The 14726-nt window shown below is 45.7% G+C and overlaps 3 protein-coding genes across 3 annotated transcripts; 1 reads left to right on the top strand and 2 right to left on the bottom strand.

The window, feature by feature from the left end:
- Positions 1–378: 378 nt before the first annotated feature.
- On the bottom strand, positions 379–1155 carry ppp1r3g (protein phosphatase 1 regulatory subunit 3G). Its single transcript, XM_068581380.1, has one exon. The coding sequence runs from the start codon at positions 1153–1155 to the stop codon at positions 379–381; it is 777 nt and encodes a 258-aa protein (XP_068437481.1).
- Positions 1156–2243: 1088 nt separating this feature from the next.
- Positions 2244–5042, bottom strand: cyb5a (cytochrome b5 type A (microsomal)). Its single transcript, XM_068581387.1, has 5 exons — positions 4763–5042; positions 3600–3728; positions 3469–3498; positions 3288–3322; positions 2244–2963 (listed from the first exon to the last, which is right to left on the bottom strand). The coding sequence occupies exons 1-5, from the start codon at positions 4898–4900 to the stop codon at positions 2879–2881; spliced, it is 417 nt and encodes a 138-aa protein (XP_068437488.1). The 5' UTR covers positions 4901–5042; the 3' UTR covers positions 2244–2878.
- A 2455-nt stretch (positions 5043–7497) lies between these two features.
- cunh18orf63 (chromosome unknown C18orf63 homolog) lies at positions 7498–13908 on the top strand. Its single transcript, XM_068581336.1, has 13 exons — positions 7498–7583; positions 7832–7910; positions 8688–8744; positions 8830–8941; positions 9066–9107; positions 9240–9316; positions 9457–9557; positions 9982–10078; positions 10297–10382; positions 10465–10654; positions 11396–12199; positions 12420–12503; positions 13516–13908. The coding sequence occupies exons 1-13, from the start codon at positions 7570–7572 to the stop codon at positions 13636–13638; spliced, it is 1866 nt and encodes a 621-aa protein (XP_068437437.1). The 5' UTR covers positions 7498–7569; the 3' UTR covers positions 13639–13908.
- Positions 13909–14726: the final 818 nt, after the last annotated feature.

The following is a 14726-nucleotide window of genomic DNA, read 5'->3' as shown; positions in this document are numbered from 1 at the left end:
CCCCTCAGGACCAGCAGGGTCTGATTCAGCAGGGAACAAATGATTGGGCGATTGGACAGTTTTTTACTCTCAGATGTTGAGGCTTTACGCACACATTGATGGCTTTTACGCACATATTGATGGCTTTTACGCACACATTGATGGCTTTTACGCACATATTGATGGATTTTACGCACAGATCTAGAGGCTTTACGCACAGATCTAGAGGTTTCACGCACATATTGATGGATTTTACGCACAGATCTAGAGGCTTTACGCACAGATTTAGAGGCTTTACGCACAGATCTACAGGTTTTACGCACATATTGATGGATTTTACGCACATATCTAAAGGTTTTACGCACAGATCTAGAGGTTTTCCGCGCGGCACACGCGCGCTCAGGTGGCGTAGAACGCGGCGGTGCCGCGCGGCGCGCCCCCGGGCAGGCTCCGGTACCGCAGCGTGTAGTTCCTCCCCTCGCAGTTGTCCCAGAACTCGCCCTCCTCGCTCCGCACGTACACGGCGAAGTGCACGTGCGCGCCGGGGTCCATGAATGGCGGCGCGTGCACGGTGACGCTGAACATCTCCCCCCCCGCGGCGCCCGGCTGTTGAGCCGCGGCCGCGGGCACAGCCTGCGCGTCCACGTGGGAGAGCCAGTCGTTGAAGGTGTACCTCAACCCGACCTCCTTCTCGGTGCAGCCGCTCAGGACCCGGATGTGGACCCGCGCGTCGAACTGCGCGATGGAGACCTTCTCCAGGCACACGCGCAGCCGCTGGACCCTCCGCTCCGGGTCTCGGGGCTCCGGGAACAGGGCCACCAGCCTGTCCGGGTCCAGACGGGACCGGAAGCCCCGGCGCGGGTCTTCCGGGTCCTGTGGCAGCGGGAAGCTCCGGTGCCGCGTCAGGACCTTGTTGGGGATCTTCGGGTCCTCCAGCGCGCTGAAGGTCTTGACGCTGGCGAGGTCCAGACCCATGGAGTCCGCGAACTTCACGCGCTTCCGAGTCCCGTCAGGCCCGACCAGCAGCGCGGGCAGGGACCGGGCTCTCCTCCGGTCCTTCATGAACCTCAGGCGGGACGCGTCCAGCTCGTCCTCCAGATCTTCCTCCTCCTCCTCCTCCTCCTCCTCTTCCTCTTCCTCCAGGCCGTTCTTCATCCTGAGAGGTGAGCGGGACATCGTGGTCCCGGCAGCGGGCGGCCCGTGAGCTGGTGGCGGTCTGGAGTCCTCTGGAGTCCCGGTGCAGGCAGCGTGGTGACACGGAGCGCGTGCATGTATCCCCCCCGGTCTGCTGCCGCGGGGACGCGCGCACCATGACGTAGGAAACTTTAACTCTCACCTGTTTGCGTGCAGCGGAAACACGTGACGTCACCACTGTAAACAACAACAACTCGAGCACAGAGCTGCAGCTCAGTACTCTGAGATACAAGTATTAGTACATCAATGTAGAAATACAAGTTATGTTACTGCATTCATTCCCATTGAAGTATTCTCATCTTTATATAGTAAAAGTACACACGTATTCTCATCTACATGTGGTAAAAGTACACAAGTATCCTCATCTTTATGCAGTAAAAGTACACAAGTATCCTCATCTTTATGCAGTAAAAGTACACAAGTATTCTCATCTACATGTAGTATATTAAATACTTTATTGTTGTAGTAAATACTTTGTTTATGAATACACATATTAAATACTTTATTGTTGTAGTAAATACTTTGTTGTTGTATTACTTTGTTTATGAATACAACATGATCACAGTAACCTTGGTGTTGCGTAACAGCCACCATGAGCGTCACGCAGCTGTTAAACAAACCGTGACGTCACGCTGCTGCCGTGAGAGTTGACGCGTTCACATGTTTATTTATTATGGAACTGATCTGAGGTCAGCAGTTTGTACTGCACGTAATATGTGAGCAATGTTAAAGTTTTACTCTAACAGAGTATTTTTACTGCGAGGTGAAAGTACTTTTCCAGTGACAGAGTACTTTTACCTGAAACAACAGCCAGCAGAAACGTGTTTTATGTTTTAGGATTACAATAATATTTGTTTCCGTGTTGAAGGAAATGTTTTATGTTTTTTGAAACTCTTTCTATGTTCATGAAGACGATAAAAACAGAAGCTGAACGATGAATTCATGTTTTCACTCAGAAGCAGTTTATGAACTGCAGTTCAGAGTTCTCACCACCAGGGGGCAGCACTTCATTCTGTCCTTAAACACTAAAACACTAAAACACAGGGCTCTATATATAACACACTACTGCCTTGTTTTATGTACTTTTTATTGGATTAAATCATGTGTGTATACATATATGTATGTATATTTATATACACAGGTATAGATACATATACTGAGAATGATCAACCAATGAACTTTCAGCTGAAACAAACGCTTCCTGGTCTTCTCTCCGGAGAGGAACTGGAACCATTAACCCGCTTCAGGGCCGTTCAGTCTTCACACAAACAGCCGGAGGTCAAAGGTCAGACCCGCTGGCGTCAGGGAGAAGTCATGAAGTGAAGCCTCGGACTGATTTTTAAACAAATTAAAGCTTTAACCAAACTATAAAAGCAGTAATCTGTGACACGCGGCGCTCTGTTTAGCTGCTGATTGCATATTCATATTCAAATGATTTATATTCATCAAATCATTTACATTTAGTTACAAATATACAAAAAGACACAAATCATACATTCACTGCATTTCTATGTGATTTCACACAACGTCGTAAACGGCCTCATTAGCATAATGTAAGGGAATGCATTCTGGGTAGTGTAGTCCTGGGAGTCGGGCACCGGAGGACGGAGGGTTTAAATCCAGCAGACGGTTGTTGCTCGCTCTGCGCTGCCATTGGCTGATGCAGCTGTCTGTTGATGACATCACAGCTGCGCCTCTGATGATGTCACTCGCTCCCTGTGGTGTAGATGCGGTACATCACCGTGACGACGGCGGCCGCCAGGACGGGGATCAGCCAATTAGTCCACCAGCTGTAAGAGAGACTAGTTACTTGTGTAACTAACCAGCAGTAAGATAGACTAGTTACTTATATAACTAACTAACCAACTGTAAGAGAGACTAGTTACTTATATAATTACTTAAATATATAACTAACCAACTCACAGCTTGCTTTAACTAACTATCACTAACTAACTGGTTCGTCCACTAACTTGACAGGACTGACTAATTGGCTCCAGCTTAAAAGCAGTGTGTGTGTGTGTCTGTCTGTGTGTGTGTCCGTGTGTGTGTATGTGTGTCTGTGTGTGCATGTATGTCTGCGTCTGTGTGTGTGTGTGTGTGTGTGTGGTGTGTACCTGACATCGTCCTTCAAAGTGGTCACCAGTGTCTCCTGTAAAAAACAATCATCATCAGCAGCCTACATTTCCCATGATGCAACTGGAAAACAAGACGCTTGTAGTCTCTAAACCCAAAGCTGAAAAAAACCCTGATGACATCGCCGTGACATCATCAGGGGGAGACCTTGAGGTCACTTACCTCAATTGTGGCAATCTTGGCTCGATCGTCCTGGATAGGGAGAGAGAGAGGTGGGTTAGTGCTTGGCTGCATTACACACACAGAGACACACACACACACACACACACAGACGCACAGAAACACACACACACCGGGTGCAGCTCTCCGATCACCATGCCCTGCATCATCTCTCTGGCGTCGGTGGAGTGTCCGACGTCTTCGAAGCTCTCGGTGGCGTCTCCTCCCGCCTGCTCCCTCAGCACCTCCTCGCCTCCGGGGTGCTGGGGAGGAAAACAAACGCACCCTCGCTCAGAAAGAACAACAATAACAATGGTGATGATACAACGAATACAAATTACTTCATTCGACTTCAATACAACCAGAGGAGTCGCCCCCTGGTGGTCAGGAGAGAGAACGCAGCTTTCACACATGAAGCATAGACTTCATGGACGGACTCCACAGGGCCGAGCTCAACAACAACAACAACAACAACAACAACATGTTTGTCCCCAGGCGAACCCTCAGACTGCAGCATGTAAACATCACGTCTCCTCTAAACAGACTGAACCGTTTATGGCCAGAAAACAACGAGTCACGGTGACTCAGGGCCGAGGTCAAAGGTCAAACCCTTCACCTGCGCCCCTGTTACGCAATCAGCTCCGGATCAATGATAACGAGATCAAAGGTCTGATTGCAGCTGAGCTACAAACACCATTTATATTCATTAATATTGGTGTTATTATTATTATTTCATGCACTAATGTAGTCCGCGTTCTGTTGATGGTTATTTCACTTTGTTCCTGTCGAGATTTTACAGGTTTATTGATCAATTCTTTCAGAAAGTAGTTCCCACAGTAATCAATAATTGATTATCAATTATCAATTTTTGGGAGTTTGTTGTTAATTAGATTAAGTTTGTTTTTTTATTATTCCTCTATGTAAAAACAATTAAAAATAAATTATCATTATTATTACTTATTTTTAAAACATGTCACAGAATACTCAAAATATCAAAAATAATAATAATATTTAAAAAAAATAAAAAAAATAAAAGCAGTTAATGTGGTAAAACTTTTAATAACTTTGTGTGAGTGTGTGTGCACCTGTGTGTGTGTGTGTGTGTGTGTGTGTGTGTGTGTGTGTGTGTGTGTGTGTGTGTGTGTGATAATATTCATCTCTTTTGACTCCTATTTTGCATATTTATCACCAGACTTCCGCTCAACATGCATGAATGTACAAGTTATTATCTGCTAAACAACAACAACAACAACAACAACAACAGCAGCAGCAGCAGTACTTCCTGTCTCTCTCTCACCTCCTCCAGGAACTTGGTGACATCGCAGACTTTGTTGTTGATGATGATCCAGGTGGACTTGAACGTGTTCTGCTCCTCTATCTCCGACAGCCGGAAATACTTCCCTGCTTCCGGCGTGTTTTTGTGCGGCTCCGTCATGGCGCGGCCCGGGCAGCTCGTGAGGTTTAACGGGAGAGAGAAGAGCGCGCGGCACGTCGACACAAGCCTGTTGCTGATGACGTAATCACGGAGCCTGGAGGGCCGCGACAGACACGGAGACTTTTACTCCACTTTCACGCCCCGAGACGGTGGTGCGTTCACGGGCGTCGAGCTGCGGGCCTTTCAAAATAAAAGTCTAAACATTCAGTGGAAAGTTCTGTTTCATTTTTTTATTATTCTTATTTTACAATTTGAGAAAAAGGTGTATCTTTGTTACTTTGGTCAAACTTATGTAAATATATAAGTCTAAAGATATTTCTTTGTGTTTTTTACTGAAAGTTTTAACTATATATAAATTATTAAATGCTAGACCAACATGAAGGCCTGTGATGAATGTCTGTAAATACACTTACTGTATTTCTTTAAATTCACGGTTCAGCAAAATATGACTTGTTGGATTTAAAAATTAACACGTTAAAGACTTAAATTACTGCATTTAATTATCCGTCATCTCCAAATTATTGAGAAAAAAATACTTTAAAATATATTTTATTAGTCTTAATATTAGCTTGAATATTAAATTAATACATAACCGGCACCAACATCTTCTAGTACCTTTGTATCTCTTTGATTTATAGTAACTGCATCCTCTTTTGTGATCGCCAAACAACTTTTTGTTGCTTGAGACGATATTATTTTATTTTGAAAGGTTCATTTCTGGCTGTTTCCTGGGGCACGGCAACGGACTACGCCCCCTCAGTACCACGAGCGCTGCTATTGGTCATCGTCTTCCTTATCTTTGAACAAGACTCTCTGATTGGTCCTCACGCTGTCCGTCATTGGGCGGTCACGAGGACAAAGCTCACTTGAGGTCAGAGCACCGGCGGGAAAACCCACTGCCTTGAAGTCAAAGATCGTCTATTGACACATTCTATCACTCCACAGAAACACGGGCACCTTAATAATGAACTCCCTCCATTTACTCTTCCTCATAAATACATAAAATAAACACTCATAAACTAATGTAAATGTGTAATATTAGCAGTGATAGTGTTATTGTTCTCACTGTTACCTTTTTGTTGAGTTTGTCTTCCTTAATACGTTATTAATTATTATATTAGACCACTGTTCTTTTAAACATTGTGTTTGTTAATGTTTGTTTATCTTGAAATAACAAACATTATACCATTATTTTATGTTGTTAAATAGATTGTCACGTTTTTTCGAATTATATAGATTATATTACTGGATTATAATTACTGATGTATTAATATGTTCATGACTTTAATATTGCATCTGGTAAAAGTGAAGCTTTTTTAAAAAAGAATTTAAGTAATGTGACTATAATATTACGTCATGTTTTATTAGTTAAATATTGTGTTATTGATTTATATCCGTAAATAAAGCGTAAAAAGTACAATATTTGTCAATTGGGTTTTGGTTTATATAAAGCGAAGCAGAGTGAGAGCTCATCTCATCCACCTGTTATCGACCATCTTTAGCTTTAAACATTAATCTTAACATTTAGTTGTAAAACTCCTTTCCCTTACAGAAAGAGGTGAGTAAAATCATTTAAAAATACATAATTAACTATTATTACTGTTTATAACCTTGTTTGAATGTCATAATGTTATCTGGAAGGTGTCTAAACAATAAAATAACATGAAATAACGTCTCCATCCACTTGAATGGGTTCAGTGAGGAGAGCTCACACTCATCACGTGACTGGTACTTTAATGTAGAAACTTTATTTATGAAATGATGAATGTTCACAAAACTCTGGACTTTATTGACAAGGGGCATGTTGACAGCGGGCACAGTTTTCATGTTGTCATCGTTCGAGTTTAAAGAACATTTAGGGAAAGTTTCAGGTTTTAAATCCATATTCTTTAGGTCATTTAAATCATTTATTTCTTTTTGGGGATTTTAAAAACCTTTTTCTATTATCATTCATTTTTTTGTATCGTTAAATTTTTGTTCATTATTATTATTTGATCTGATTTATTAAAAACGCATGAACTAATTTCTGTGTGTGTGTGTGTGTGTGTGTGTTTCTTTCTGTATGTCTGTGTGTGTCTCTGTTTGAGTGTATATGTCTGTCTCTGTGTGTGTGTCTCTGTGTGTACATGTCTTTCTCTGTGTGTTTGTGTGTGTCTCCGTGTGTATGTGTCTTTCTCTGTGTGTCTGTCTCTGTGTGTACATGTCTTTCTCTGTGTGTGTGTCTCTGTGTGTATGTGTCTGTGTCTGTGTGTGTGTCTCTGTGTGTCTGTCTCTGTGTTGCTGTGTGTGTCTCTGTGTGTTTGTGTCTTTCTCTGCGTGTGTGTGTGTCTCTGTGTGTATGTGTCTTTCTCCGCGCGTGTGTGTGTGTGTGTCTCTGTGTGTACGTGTCTTTCTCTTCGTGTGTGTCTCTGTGTGTATGTGTCTTTCTCTGTGTGTGTGTCTCTGTGTGTGTGTGTCTCTGTGTGTCTGTCTCTGTGTGGCTGTGTGTGTCTCTGTGTGTATGTGTCTTTATCTGCGTGTGTGTGTGTGTGTCTCTGTGTGTATGTGTCTGTCTCTCCAGCATGAAGCCCCTCCCCCCCTCCCTGCTGCTGCTGCCCCTCCCCCCCCTCCAGCAGCTGTGCAGTGTCTCTGTGTCTCTGCAGCAGGACGAGGACCTGAGGAGCCGGCAGATGGAGACTTGCAGGTACCGGATCAATAATATATAATTAATAAATACTTCATCAATGAAAACATGAGTAAATGTTCTTCTTCTACTCGCCATCGACCAACCTGGTTTAATACCATAAACTCATATCTCATGATCATGAACACTTTATTACCTCAAACCACACCTGTGAACACACAGTCAAATATTACCTGAAGAAACCAAGGTTGTGACCTTGTGTGTGTGTGTGTGTGTGTGTGTGTGTGTGTGTGTGTGTGTGTCCACAGAGAGCTGGTGCTGCTGTACTCTGACCTCCTGGCCTCTCCAGCTCTGGACTCCTTCTCTGACATCACGGTGGTCGTGTCGGTAAGCAACGCCATTTTGTTTTTTTGCAACCAGTGAACAGGAAGTGACCACAATAGCACTGAGAAGGAATGACGTAGAGACCTGTCAATCACCTCGTAAAGAGTCCCCTGGGTCTGTTTGACTCCAAATGACCATCATTTAGTAAATGAACATTGTGCTGTATTCTCGCTACTGACCACCAGGGGGCATGCCCTTCCCTTTTCTGACAAGTAGAGTCAGTATTGTCTCAATACAACCAGAGGAGTCGCCCCCTGGTGGTCAGTAGAGAGAATGCAGCTTTAACACATGAAGCATAGACTTCTATACAACCAGAGGAGTCGCCCCCTGGTGGTCAGTAGAGAGAATGCAGCTTTAACACATGAAGCATAGACTTCTATACAACCAGAGGAGTCGCCCCCTAGTGGTCAGGAGAGAGAATGCAGCTTTAACACATGAGGTTTCCTCCCGGTTCGTGTTATCAGCCTCTTGAAGACTGAACGTCCTCGCTGAACAAAACGTCCTCACTTTCAAGGTCTGAACTCTCGTTTGTCTTCACACACAAACATCCGATCCTTCTGCTCGTTCCTGTCACTGAGGCGGTCTGCTCTCGTAAACATCTGATTATTTAAACGCAAACATCTTCTGCTCTAAAGAAACCTCTTCAACATGTGAAAAGATAAAGCTGACTTGTTCCTTGATAACTCTTTTTTATCCTCCTTTATCTTCGACTCTTAAAACACTGGACAGTTGAAGGTCGTGAGATGACCTTCGTCTGATTGTCCTTGTCTTCTTCTACAGATCACATTCTTCCAGAGAGGCGTCCTCCAGGTGTTCACGCAAAGCCGCAGTCTGCAGGTGATAACTTAATGCTCCAAGAGACCCTTTAGTTCATCTATAGGTGATGATGACTGTGTGTGTGTGTGTGTGTGTGTGTGTGTAGCTGGGCTGTCCTCAATGTGTGTCTCCAGGTATCTTCCAGTGTTGTCTGTCTTATTCTCTGATCACTCGATTGGCTCCTAGCTGGAACAAAGCAGGACTCTACCTCATCTCAGGTGAGCTTTCAGGTAGTGTTGTTTCTGACCAGTTTCTCTCGGCTAGAAACAAAAGATAGTTGTTGTGTACTTGTTGTGACCGTCTCTGTGTTGTGTATGTGTCTGTTGTGTGTTGTGTCGTCAGGAAAAGACTTCCTGACCTCGAGCGGGCGCCTCAACGCTGTCGGTGAGTTTCATTCGTCTCCAACGCGCCTCATTTTACTGTTTCACTGCTGTCAGGTTCTCCAGGGTGTGTGCGTGTGTGTGTGTGTGTGTGTGTGTGTGTGTGTGTGTGTGTGTGTGTGTGTCTGCGTATCAGGCATGGAGCTGAGCACCAGCGAGGGCCAGCTGGTCCTCAGCATTGAAGCCAACACAGTCCGACTGCCTCCAACCACAGTGAGAGACTCACTGTGTTCATGAGTTCAGTGACCTGGATACCTGCTGCACTCATTGTATCTCTGTGTGTGTGTGTGTGTGTGTGTGTGTGTGTGTGTGTGTGTGTGTGTGTGTGTGTGTGTGTGTGTGTGTGTGTGTAGCTGCAGGACTTGGCCCTCCCCCCCTTGGTGCTCAGGAGGTTCCTCTGTGATCCGTTCTCCGTCCTCGACCTTTCGGCTCGCTGGTGCCACGTGCTGCCGAGGTGAGCAGCGCCCCCTGCTGATAAATATCATTTATCAAAAAAATGAAATAGTTTTTATATATAAATCCACCTGAAAATAAATTAAAATATAAAAATATTTTTTTTAAAAAGGAAAGTAAATAAATGAATAAGACAAATGTAACAATTTAAAACAGAAATCTCAATTTATGTTAAATATTATTGATTTATTATAGTTTGTATATATTTTTTATGCATTTGAAGGCCTATAAATAAATTAGTGGAGTACGTTTTTTATTAAAAAATACTTTTTTTTTAGCTTCTGTTTCTTATCTCATAACAGTCTGTGAGCAGCAGGGGGCGCTGCAGCTCTTCATCAACATAATTTATTCTGTTATATTGGCGGCTGTGCGTGTCTCTTTGTGTGTGTGTGTGTGTGTGTGTGTGTGTGTGTGTGTGTGTTTAGCATGAAGAAAGGTCAGATCATGACCATCACCCGTCAGCTGCCCAGAGACGGACCATTTCGCACCTACAGAGACCTGCAGAACCACTGGAACCGCCTGGTACACACACACACACACACACACACACACACACACACACACACACACACACACACACACACACACACACATGCAAATATGTGAGCTCAAAAGTTTGTTAATTGGAAAGAAACAGTGTTTAAATCAAGAAATGTGTGTGTGTGTGTGTGTGTGTGTGTGTGTGTGTGTGTGTGTGTGTGTGTGTGTGTGTGTGTGTGTGTGTGTGTGTGCGTGTATAGTACGGATACAGACTCCCAGAGCTGGCAGAAGAAGAAGAGGTGTACTGCAGCATCTACTTCAGACCGGTGGGGCAAAGACTCTTCACGTATCCTGAAGGAGTGTGTGTGTATGTGTGTGTGTCTGTGTGTTTTATTTTGCAAAACCTTGTTCCTTTACCCGGAGCACAGATACCCGCTGAGTTGCGTCCGCCTGCAGCCGGTGCAGCGCTGCCCCCGGGTCGACCAGCAGGGGGCGGCGTCGGGCTCCTTCCTGTCCGACGTCAGGGACCGGCTGCGCGCCGTGTGCGGCTTCCCTGCGCGACTGACCGGGAAACCCCGTTACCCCACGGCCGGCCTGAGCTCGGCTGCGGCGGTGCAGGTGCAGATTCATCATCTCGGGCTTTGGTGTAGTTGCAGCCGGTGAACAGGAAGCGACTCCCACCAGACTCCATTCACAAAAACAGTGATTTAACACAAACTAACTGATGGAGGCAGCTAACTGACGTGCCTCCATCAGTTAGTTTGTGTCGTCGATGATGTGGGACTTTGGTGCAAAATAAAATGACTGTTTATTTCAATGGAGTCTGGTGGTAGCTGCAGTTTTCTTTGTCTGACATCGAGGTAAAGAAGTCAGGATGTGAGCGCTTCAAACACACCAGACTCCATTCATAAAAACAGTGATTTAACTTTGCACTAAAGTAGAGCTTAAGTTCTTTCTCTTTCTCTCTTCTTCCATTCCTCCACCCCTCCTCCTCCTCTTCCTCCCGTGTAAACGTGTGTTTACTCTTAAACACGCCTTCACACGCAGCTCGTTATGTGTGAGCGTGTGCAGGTCAGAGAGCGGTCGTTGGATCACATCCCGCCTTGTAAAAGCTTCACAGGGACGTTTATGAGCCTTGAGGTGAAGAGGAGGAGGGGGAGGGAAGAGGGGAGGAGGAAGAGGAAGATGCTTAATATGATTTAATACCTCATAATAAAGACTTACAGGATCTTTATTTTTTCATCTCAGTGATGTCTCTGGTTCCTGCCGTGAAACTCCTTCAGATGAAACTGTGTGATGTCACTTCCTGTCAGTGTGTCTTCTTCTGTGTTGACGGTGTTTTTTCCTCTTCCTCCTCAGCTGTTGGGTGCAGAGCAGATCAACTTGAGCTCCTCTTCCTCTATCAGGCCGGTCCTCACCCAGCTCCCTGCTCTTCTTTCTCCTCCTCTTCCTCCTCCTCTTCCTCCTCCTTCTGTGAAGCCCTCTTTTGGGTCACATCCCCCAACCTGGAGCCCTCTCACCCAGCAGGATGGAGCCCAGGGGCTTCTGGGTAACGGTCTGACACAAAGCCAAGGGTTGAGAGGAGACCGAGCCTGGCCTTCATCCTCCTCCTCCTTCTCTTTTTCCCAACCCTTGGTTGACCACTCGGCTCTTTCCCGCTCCTCCTCTTCCTCCTCTTCTCTCTCGCTCTTCCGGCCATCTTCGTCCGCCCTTCCTCTTCCTCCCCCGATGGTTCCCATCTTCAAGAACAAGTGTCCGTCGCGTCACGTCAACGTGGCCCTGCTGCGCCTCCAGAAGCAGAGGGAGCAGCTGATTGGAGGAGGAGGAGGTGGAGGAGAAGGGGGGAGGGGCAGGGTGACCCTACCAGCCGTCAGGACGACGACCACCGCCGCCGCCGCCGCCTCTTCGTCGGTCTCTTCTCTGTCGCTTCCTCCACCGCTACCGGTTCCTCGCTTTAACCGCCGGTCCAAACCCCTCAGCCTGAGTCCTGCGTCCAAGTCCAGACCCGGGTTCCTCCTGGCGCCAGAGACTGATACCACGAAGCCCACGAAGACCATGAAGACCACGAAGCCCACGTCCAGCTCCAAAACCACCGGGACGTCGAGCTTGGATAAAAATCCAGCCGCTCCACCTTCCGATAGCTCCAACAAAGATCCAGTACGGGTGAGGTTTCATCTAAACTCCGGGAAGTGTGGAGGTTGTGGTCTTGTAAACACGTTAGCATAGCGGCTGTAAGAACAACAGGTTCCCACAGCCCTTATGCTAACATGCTAACGGACTCACTCACTGTCGCTGCTGTTTAAAGTTGGACCGGACCGCTCAGCGCCACGTCAGCCGTCACCTCGTGACTTTTACTACAAGTTTCTGTTTTTTTGTGTTTCAGAGAGTTACATTCGAGTCTAAGGCGAAGAAACCTCGCTCGGCGATACGAGACGTGGACGTCGGGCAAATGGCCAGAAGCAACCAGGTCAGGAGACGCTCTAAACTCCCTCTTGCTCTTTTTTCTTTTTTTTTCTTTTTTGGTGAAAAAAAATGTGTCCAACTTTCCCATAAACCGTTTATAAGAATTGGACTGGTTCTTGGCCGTCACCATCTTGTTTCCTGGCTGTCGCCATCTTGTTTCTTGGACGCTGCCATCTTGGTTCCAAGCCGTCGCCATCTTGATTCTTTGCCATTGCCATCTTGGTTCTTGGCTCTCGCCATCTTGTTTTCTGTCCTTTGCCATCTTGGCTTTAGGATGTCGCCATCTTGGTTCTTGGCCGTCGCCATCTTGGTTTGTCATATCTTTACTGAATCAGATCTTGAGTCGTGGTGCCGTCACAGAAAGAGAAAGACGTCTTTAAAAGCCTTTTCTTCCTTGCGAGGAGAGCAATCTGCCGGTTAAAGTAGCAGAAGAGACTTCAGAGGTGAAGCGATGGCGTCCGCTCTGCGCGCTTCCTCGTGGGAGGAACCAGCATCCTCTGAGAGGTGGGCGGCGCCGGTCGTCACGGTGATAAACGATCGGCACTTTAATATCCACATTCATCAGTTTTACAGCTGCAACCTGCAACTGTTCAAGAACAATGAGGTTATTTACACAGCATGTAAAGGTGAGCAGCTGAGGACCAGCACATTTTCTGCTTTTCTCTCGTGAAATACAAACGTTATAATGTCAAGACCCAATTTAACGAGCCAACACAGAACGAAAGCTTTTATTACAGTTTTCCCTCTAAATGTTCTCCTCATCTGCTGTGGCTTGTTTGTGTGAGCAGGAGCTGCGTTCTCTCTCCTGACCACCAGGGGGCGACTCCTCTGGTTGTATAGAAGTCAATGCTTCATGTGTTAAAGCTGCGTTCTCTCTCCTGACCACCAGGGGGCGACTCCTGTGGTTGTATAGAAGTCTATGCTTCATGTGTTACAGCTGCGTTCTCTCTTCTGACCACCAGGGGGCGACTCCTGTGGTTGTATAGAAGTCTATTTTCTCTCTGTCTCCCCCTCAGCTGTCCAAGCTGAGCTCGGCTTCTCTGCTGTGGTGGCTGAAGGGAAGAGGAGTTCACGTCAGCTCCAAACACAGGAAGGAGGAGCTGATGCTGAAGGTCATGGGCTGTCTGGCCGAGGCCTGACAGACACACACACACACACACACACACACACACACACACACACACACACGCAGCTTCAGTTCATGTTATCTTAAGAATAAAACACATGAGAAGTTAAGAATAAGTGTTTTAAAGTTGTAAAGCTTTTTATTTTACAGAGAATGTTTTGTATTCTACAACCAATGTTTACTTGTTTACAGTATTTATTCTGCTGCTGATTTGTTGTTCAGAATGTACAATTCATTGTATTTATATGCTGAAGTTTTCTGGATAAATATATCTAAACGTTTATTCACTGCAATCTAAAGTCAGGAGTTGTTTCTGCACACACAAATACACACGAACACACACACACGCGCGCGCACACACACACACACACACACACACACACACACACACACACACACACACACACATATTATTCAAGGAATCCGTCTCCTTAAGACGTTTACACAGAACATTTTATCTCTGTTTATTTTCATAGAGACACTTTAGATTGTTTTTAGCTTCGTTCCCAGGAAGACGGATCAGTGGAGGACACACACAAACACATACACACAGACACACACAAACAGACACACACACACACACACACACACCAAGAGAAGAGGTGTGTTTCAGGCTTTTATTGTGAAAGGTACGCATGAAAGGTTCTGGTCTGCAGAAGCAGTCAGACTTCTTTCAAACTGTAAAGTCAACTATGCTATGCATCATTAACACAGACACACACACACACACACACACACACACACACACAGAGAGACACACACACACACCCCGCTGACTGAAGCATGCTGGGAATAATTCCAATGAAACGCTGAATGTTTAACCGATTTACTCCTGACATCAATAAACTAAAGCACGGCTGACTGGACGTGTGTGTGTGTGTGTGTGTGTGTGTGTGTGTGTGTGTGTGTGTGTGTGTGTGTGTGTGTGTGTGTGTGTGTGTATGGGGGGATATAAATATAATTATGAGGAGTCTCCTTGTCTCGTTTCCTCGTCTTGTTTCCTAAAGGAGACGACTAAGCAATGCATTCTGATAAACTCAACCCTGAGCTGCGTGAGGCCGAGAAACTCCATCACGTTAGACACGCCCAGAGAGAGAGAGA

The sequence above is a fragment of the Clinocottus analis genome, unplaced genomic scaffold (genome assembly GCF_023055335.1).
Source record: "Clinocottus analis isolate CAN_PGR_092001 unplaced genomic scaffold, fCliAna1.0.p SCAF_18, whole genome shotgun sequence".
NCBI classification, from domain to species: domain Eukaryota; kingdom Metazoa; phylum Chordata; class Actinopteri; order Perciformes; family Cottidae; genus Clinocottus; species Clinocottus analis.
This window is presented reverse-complemented; position numbering and strand designations above follow the sequence as displayed.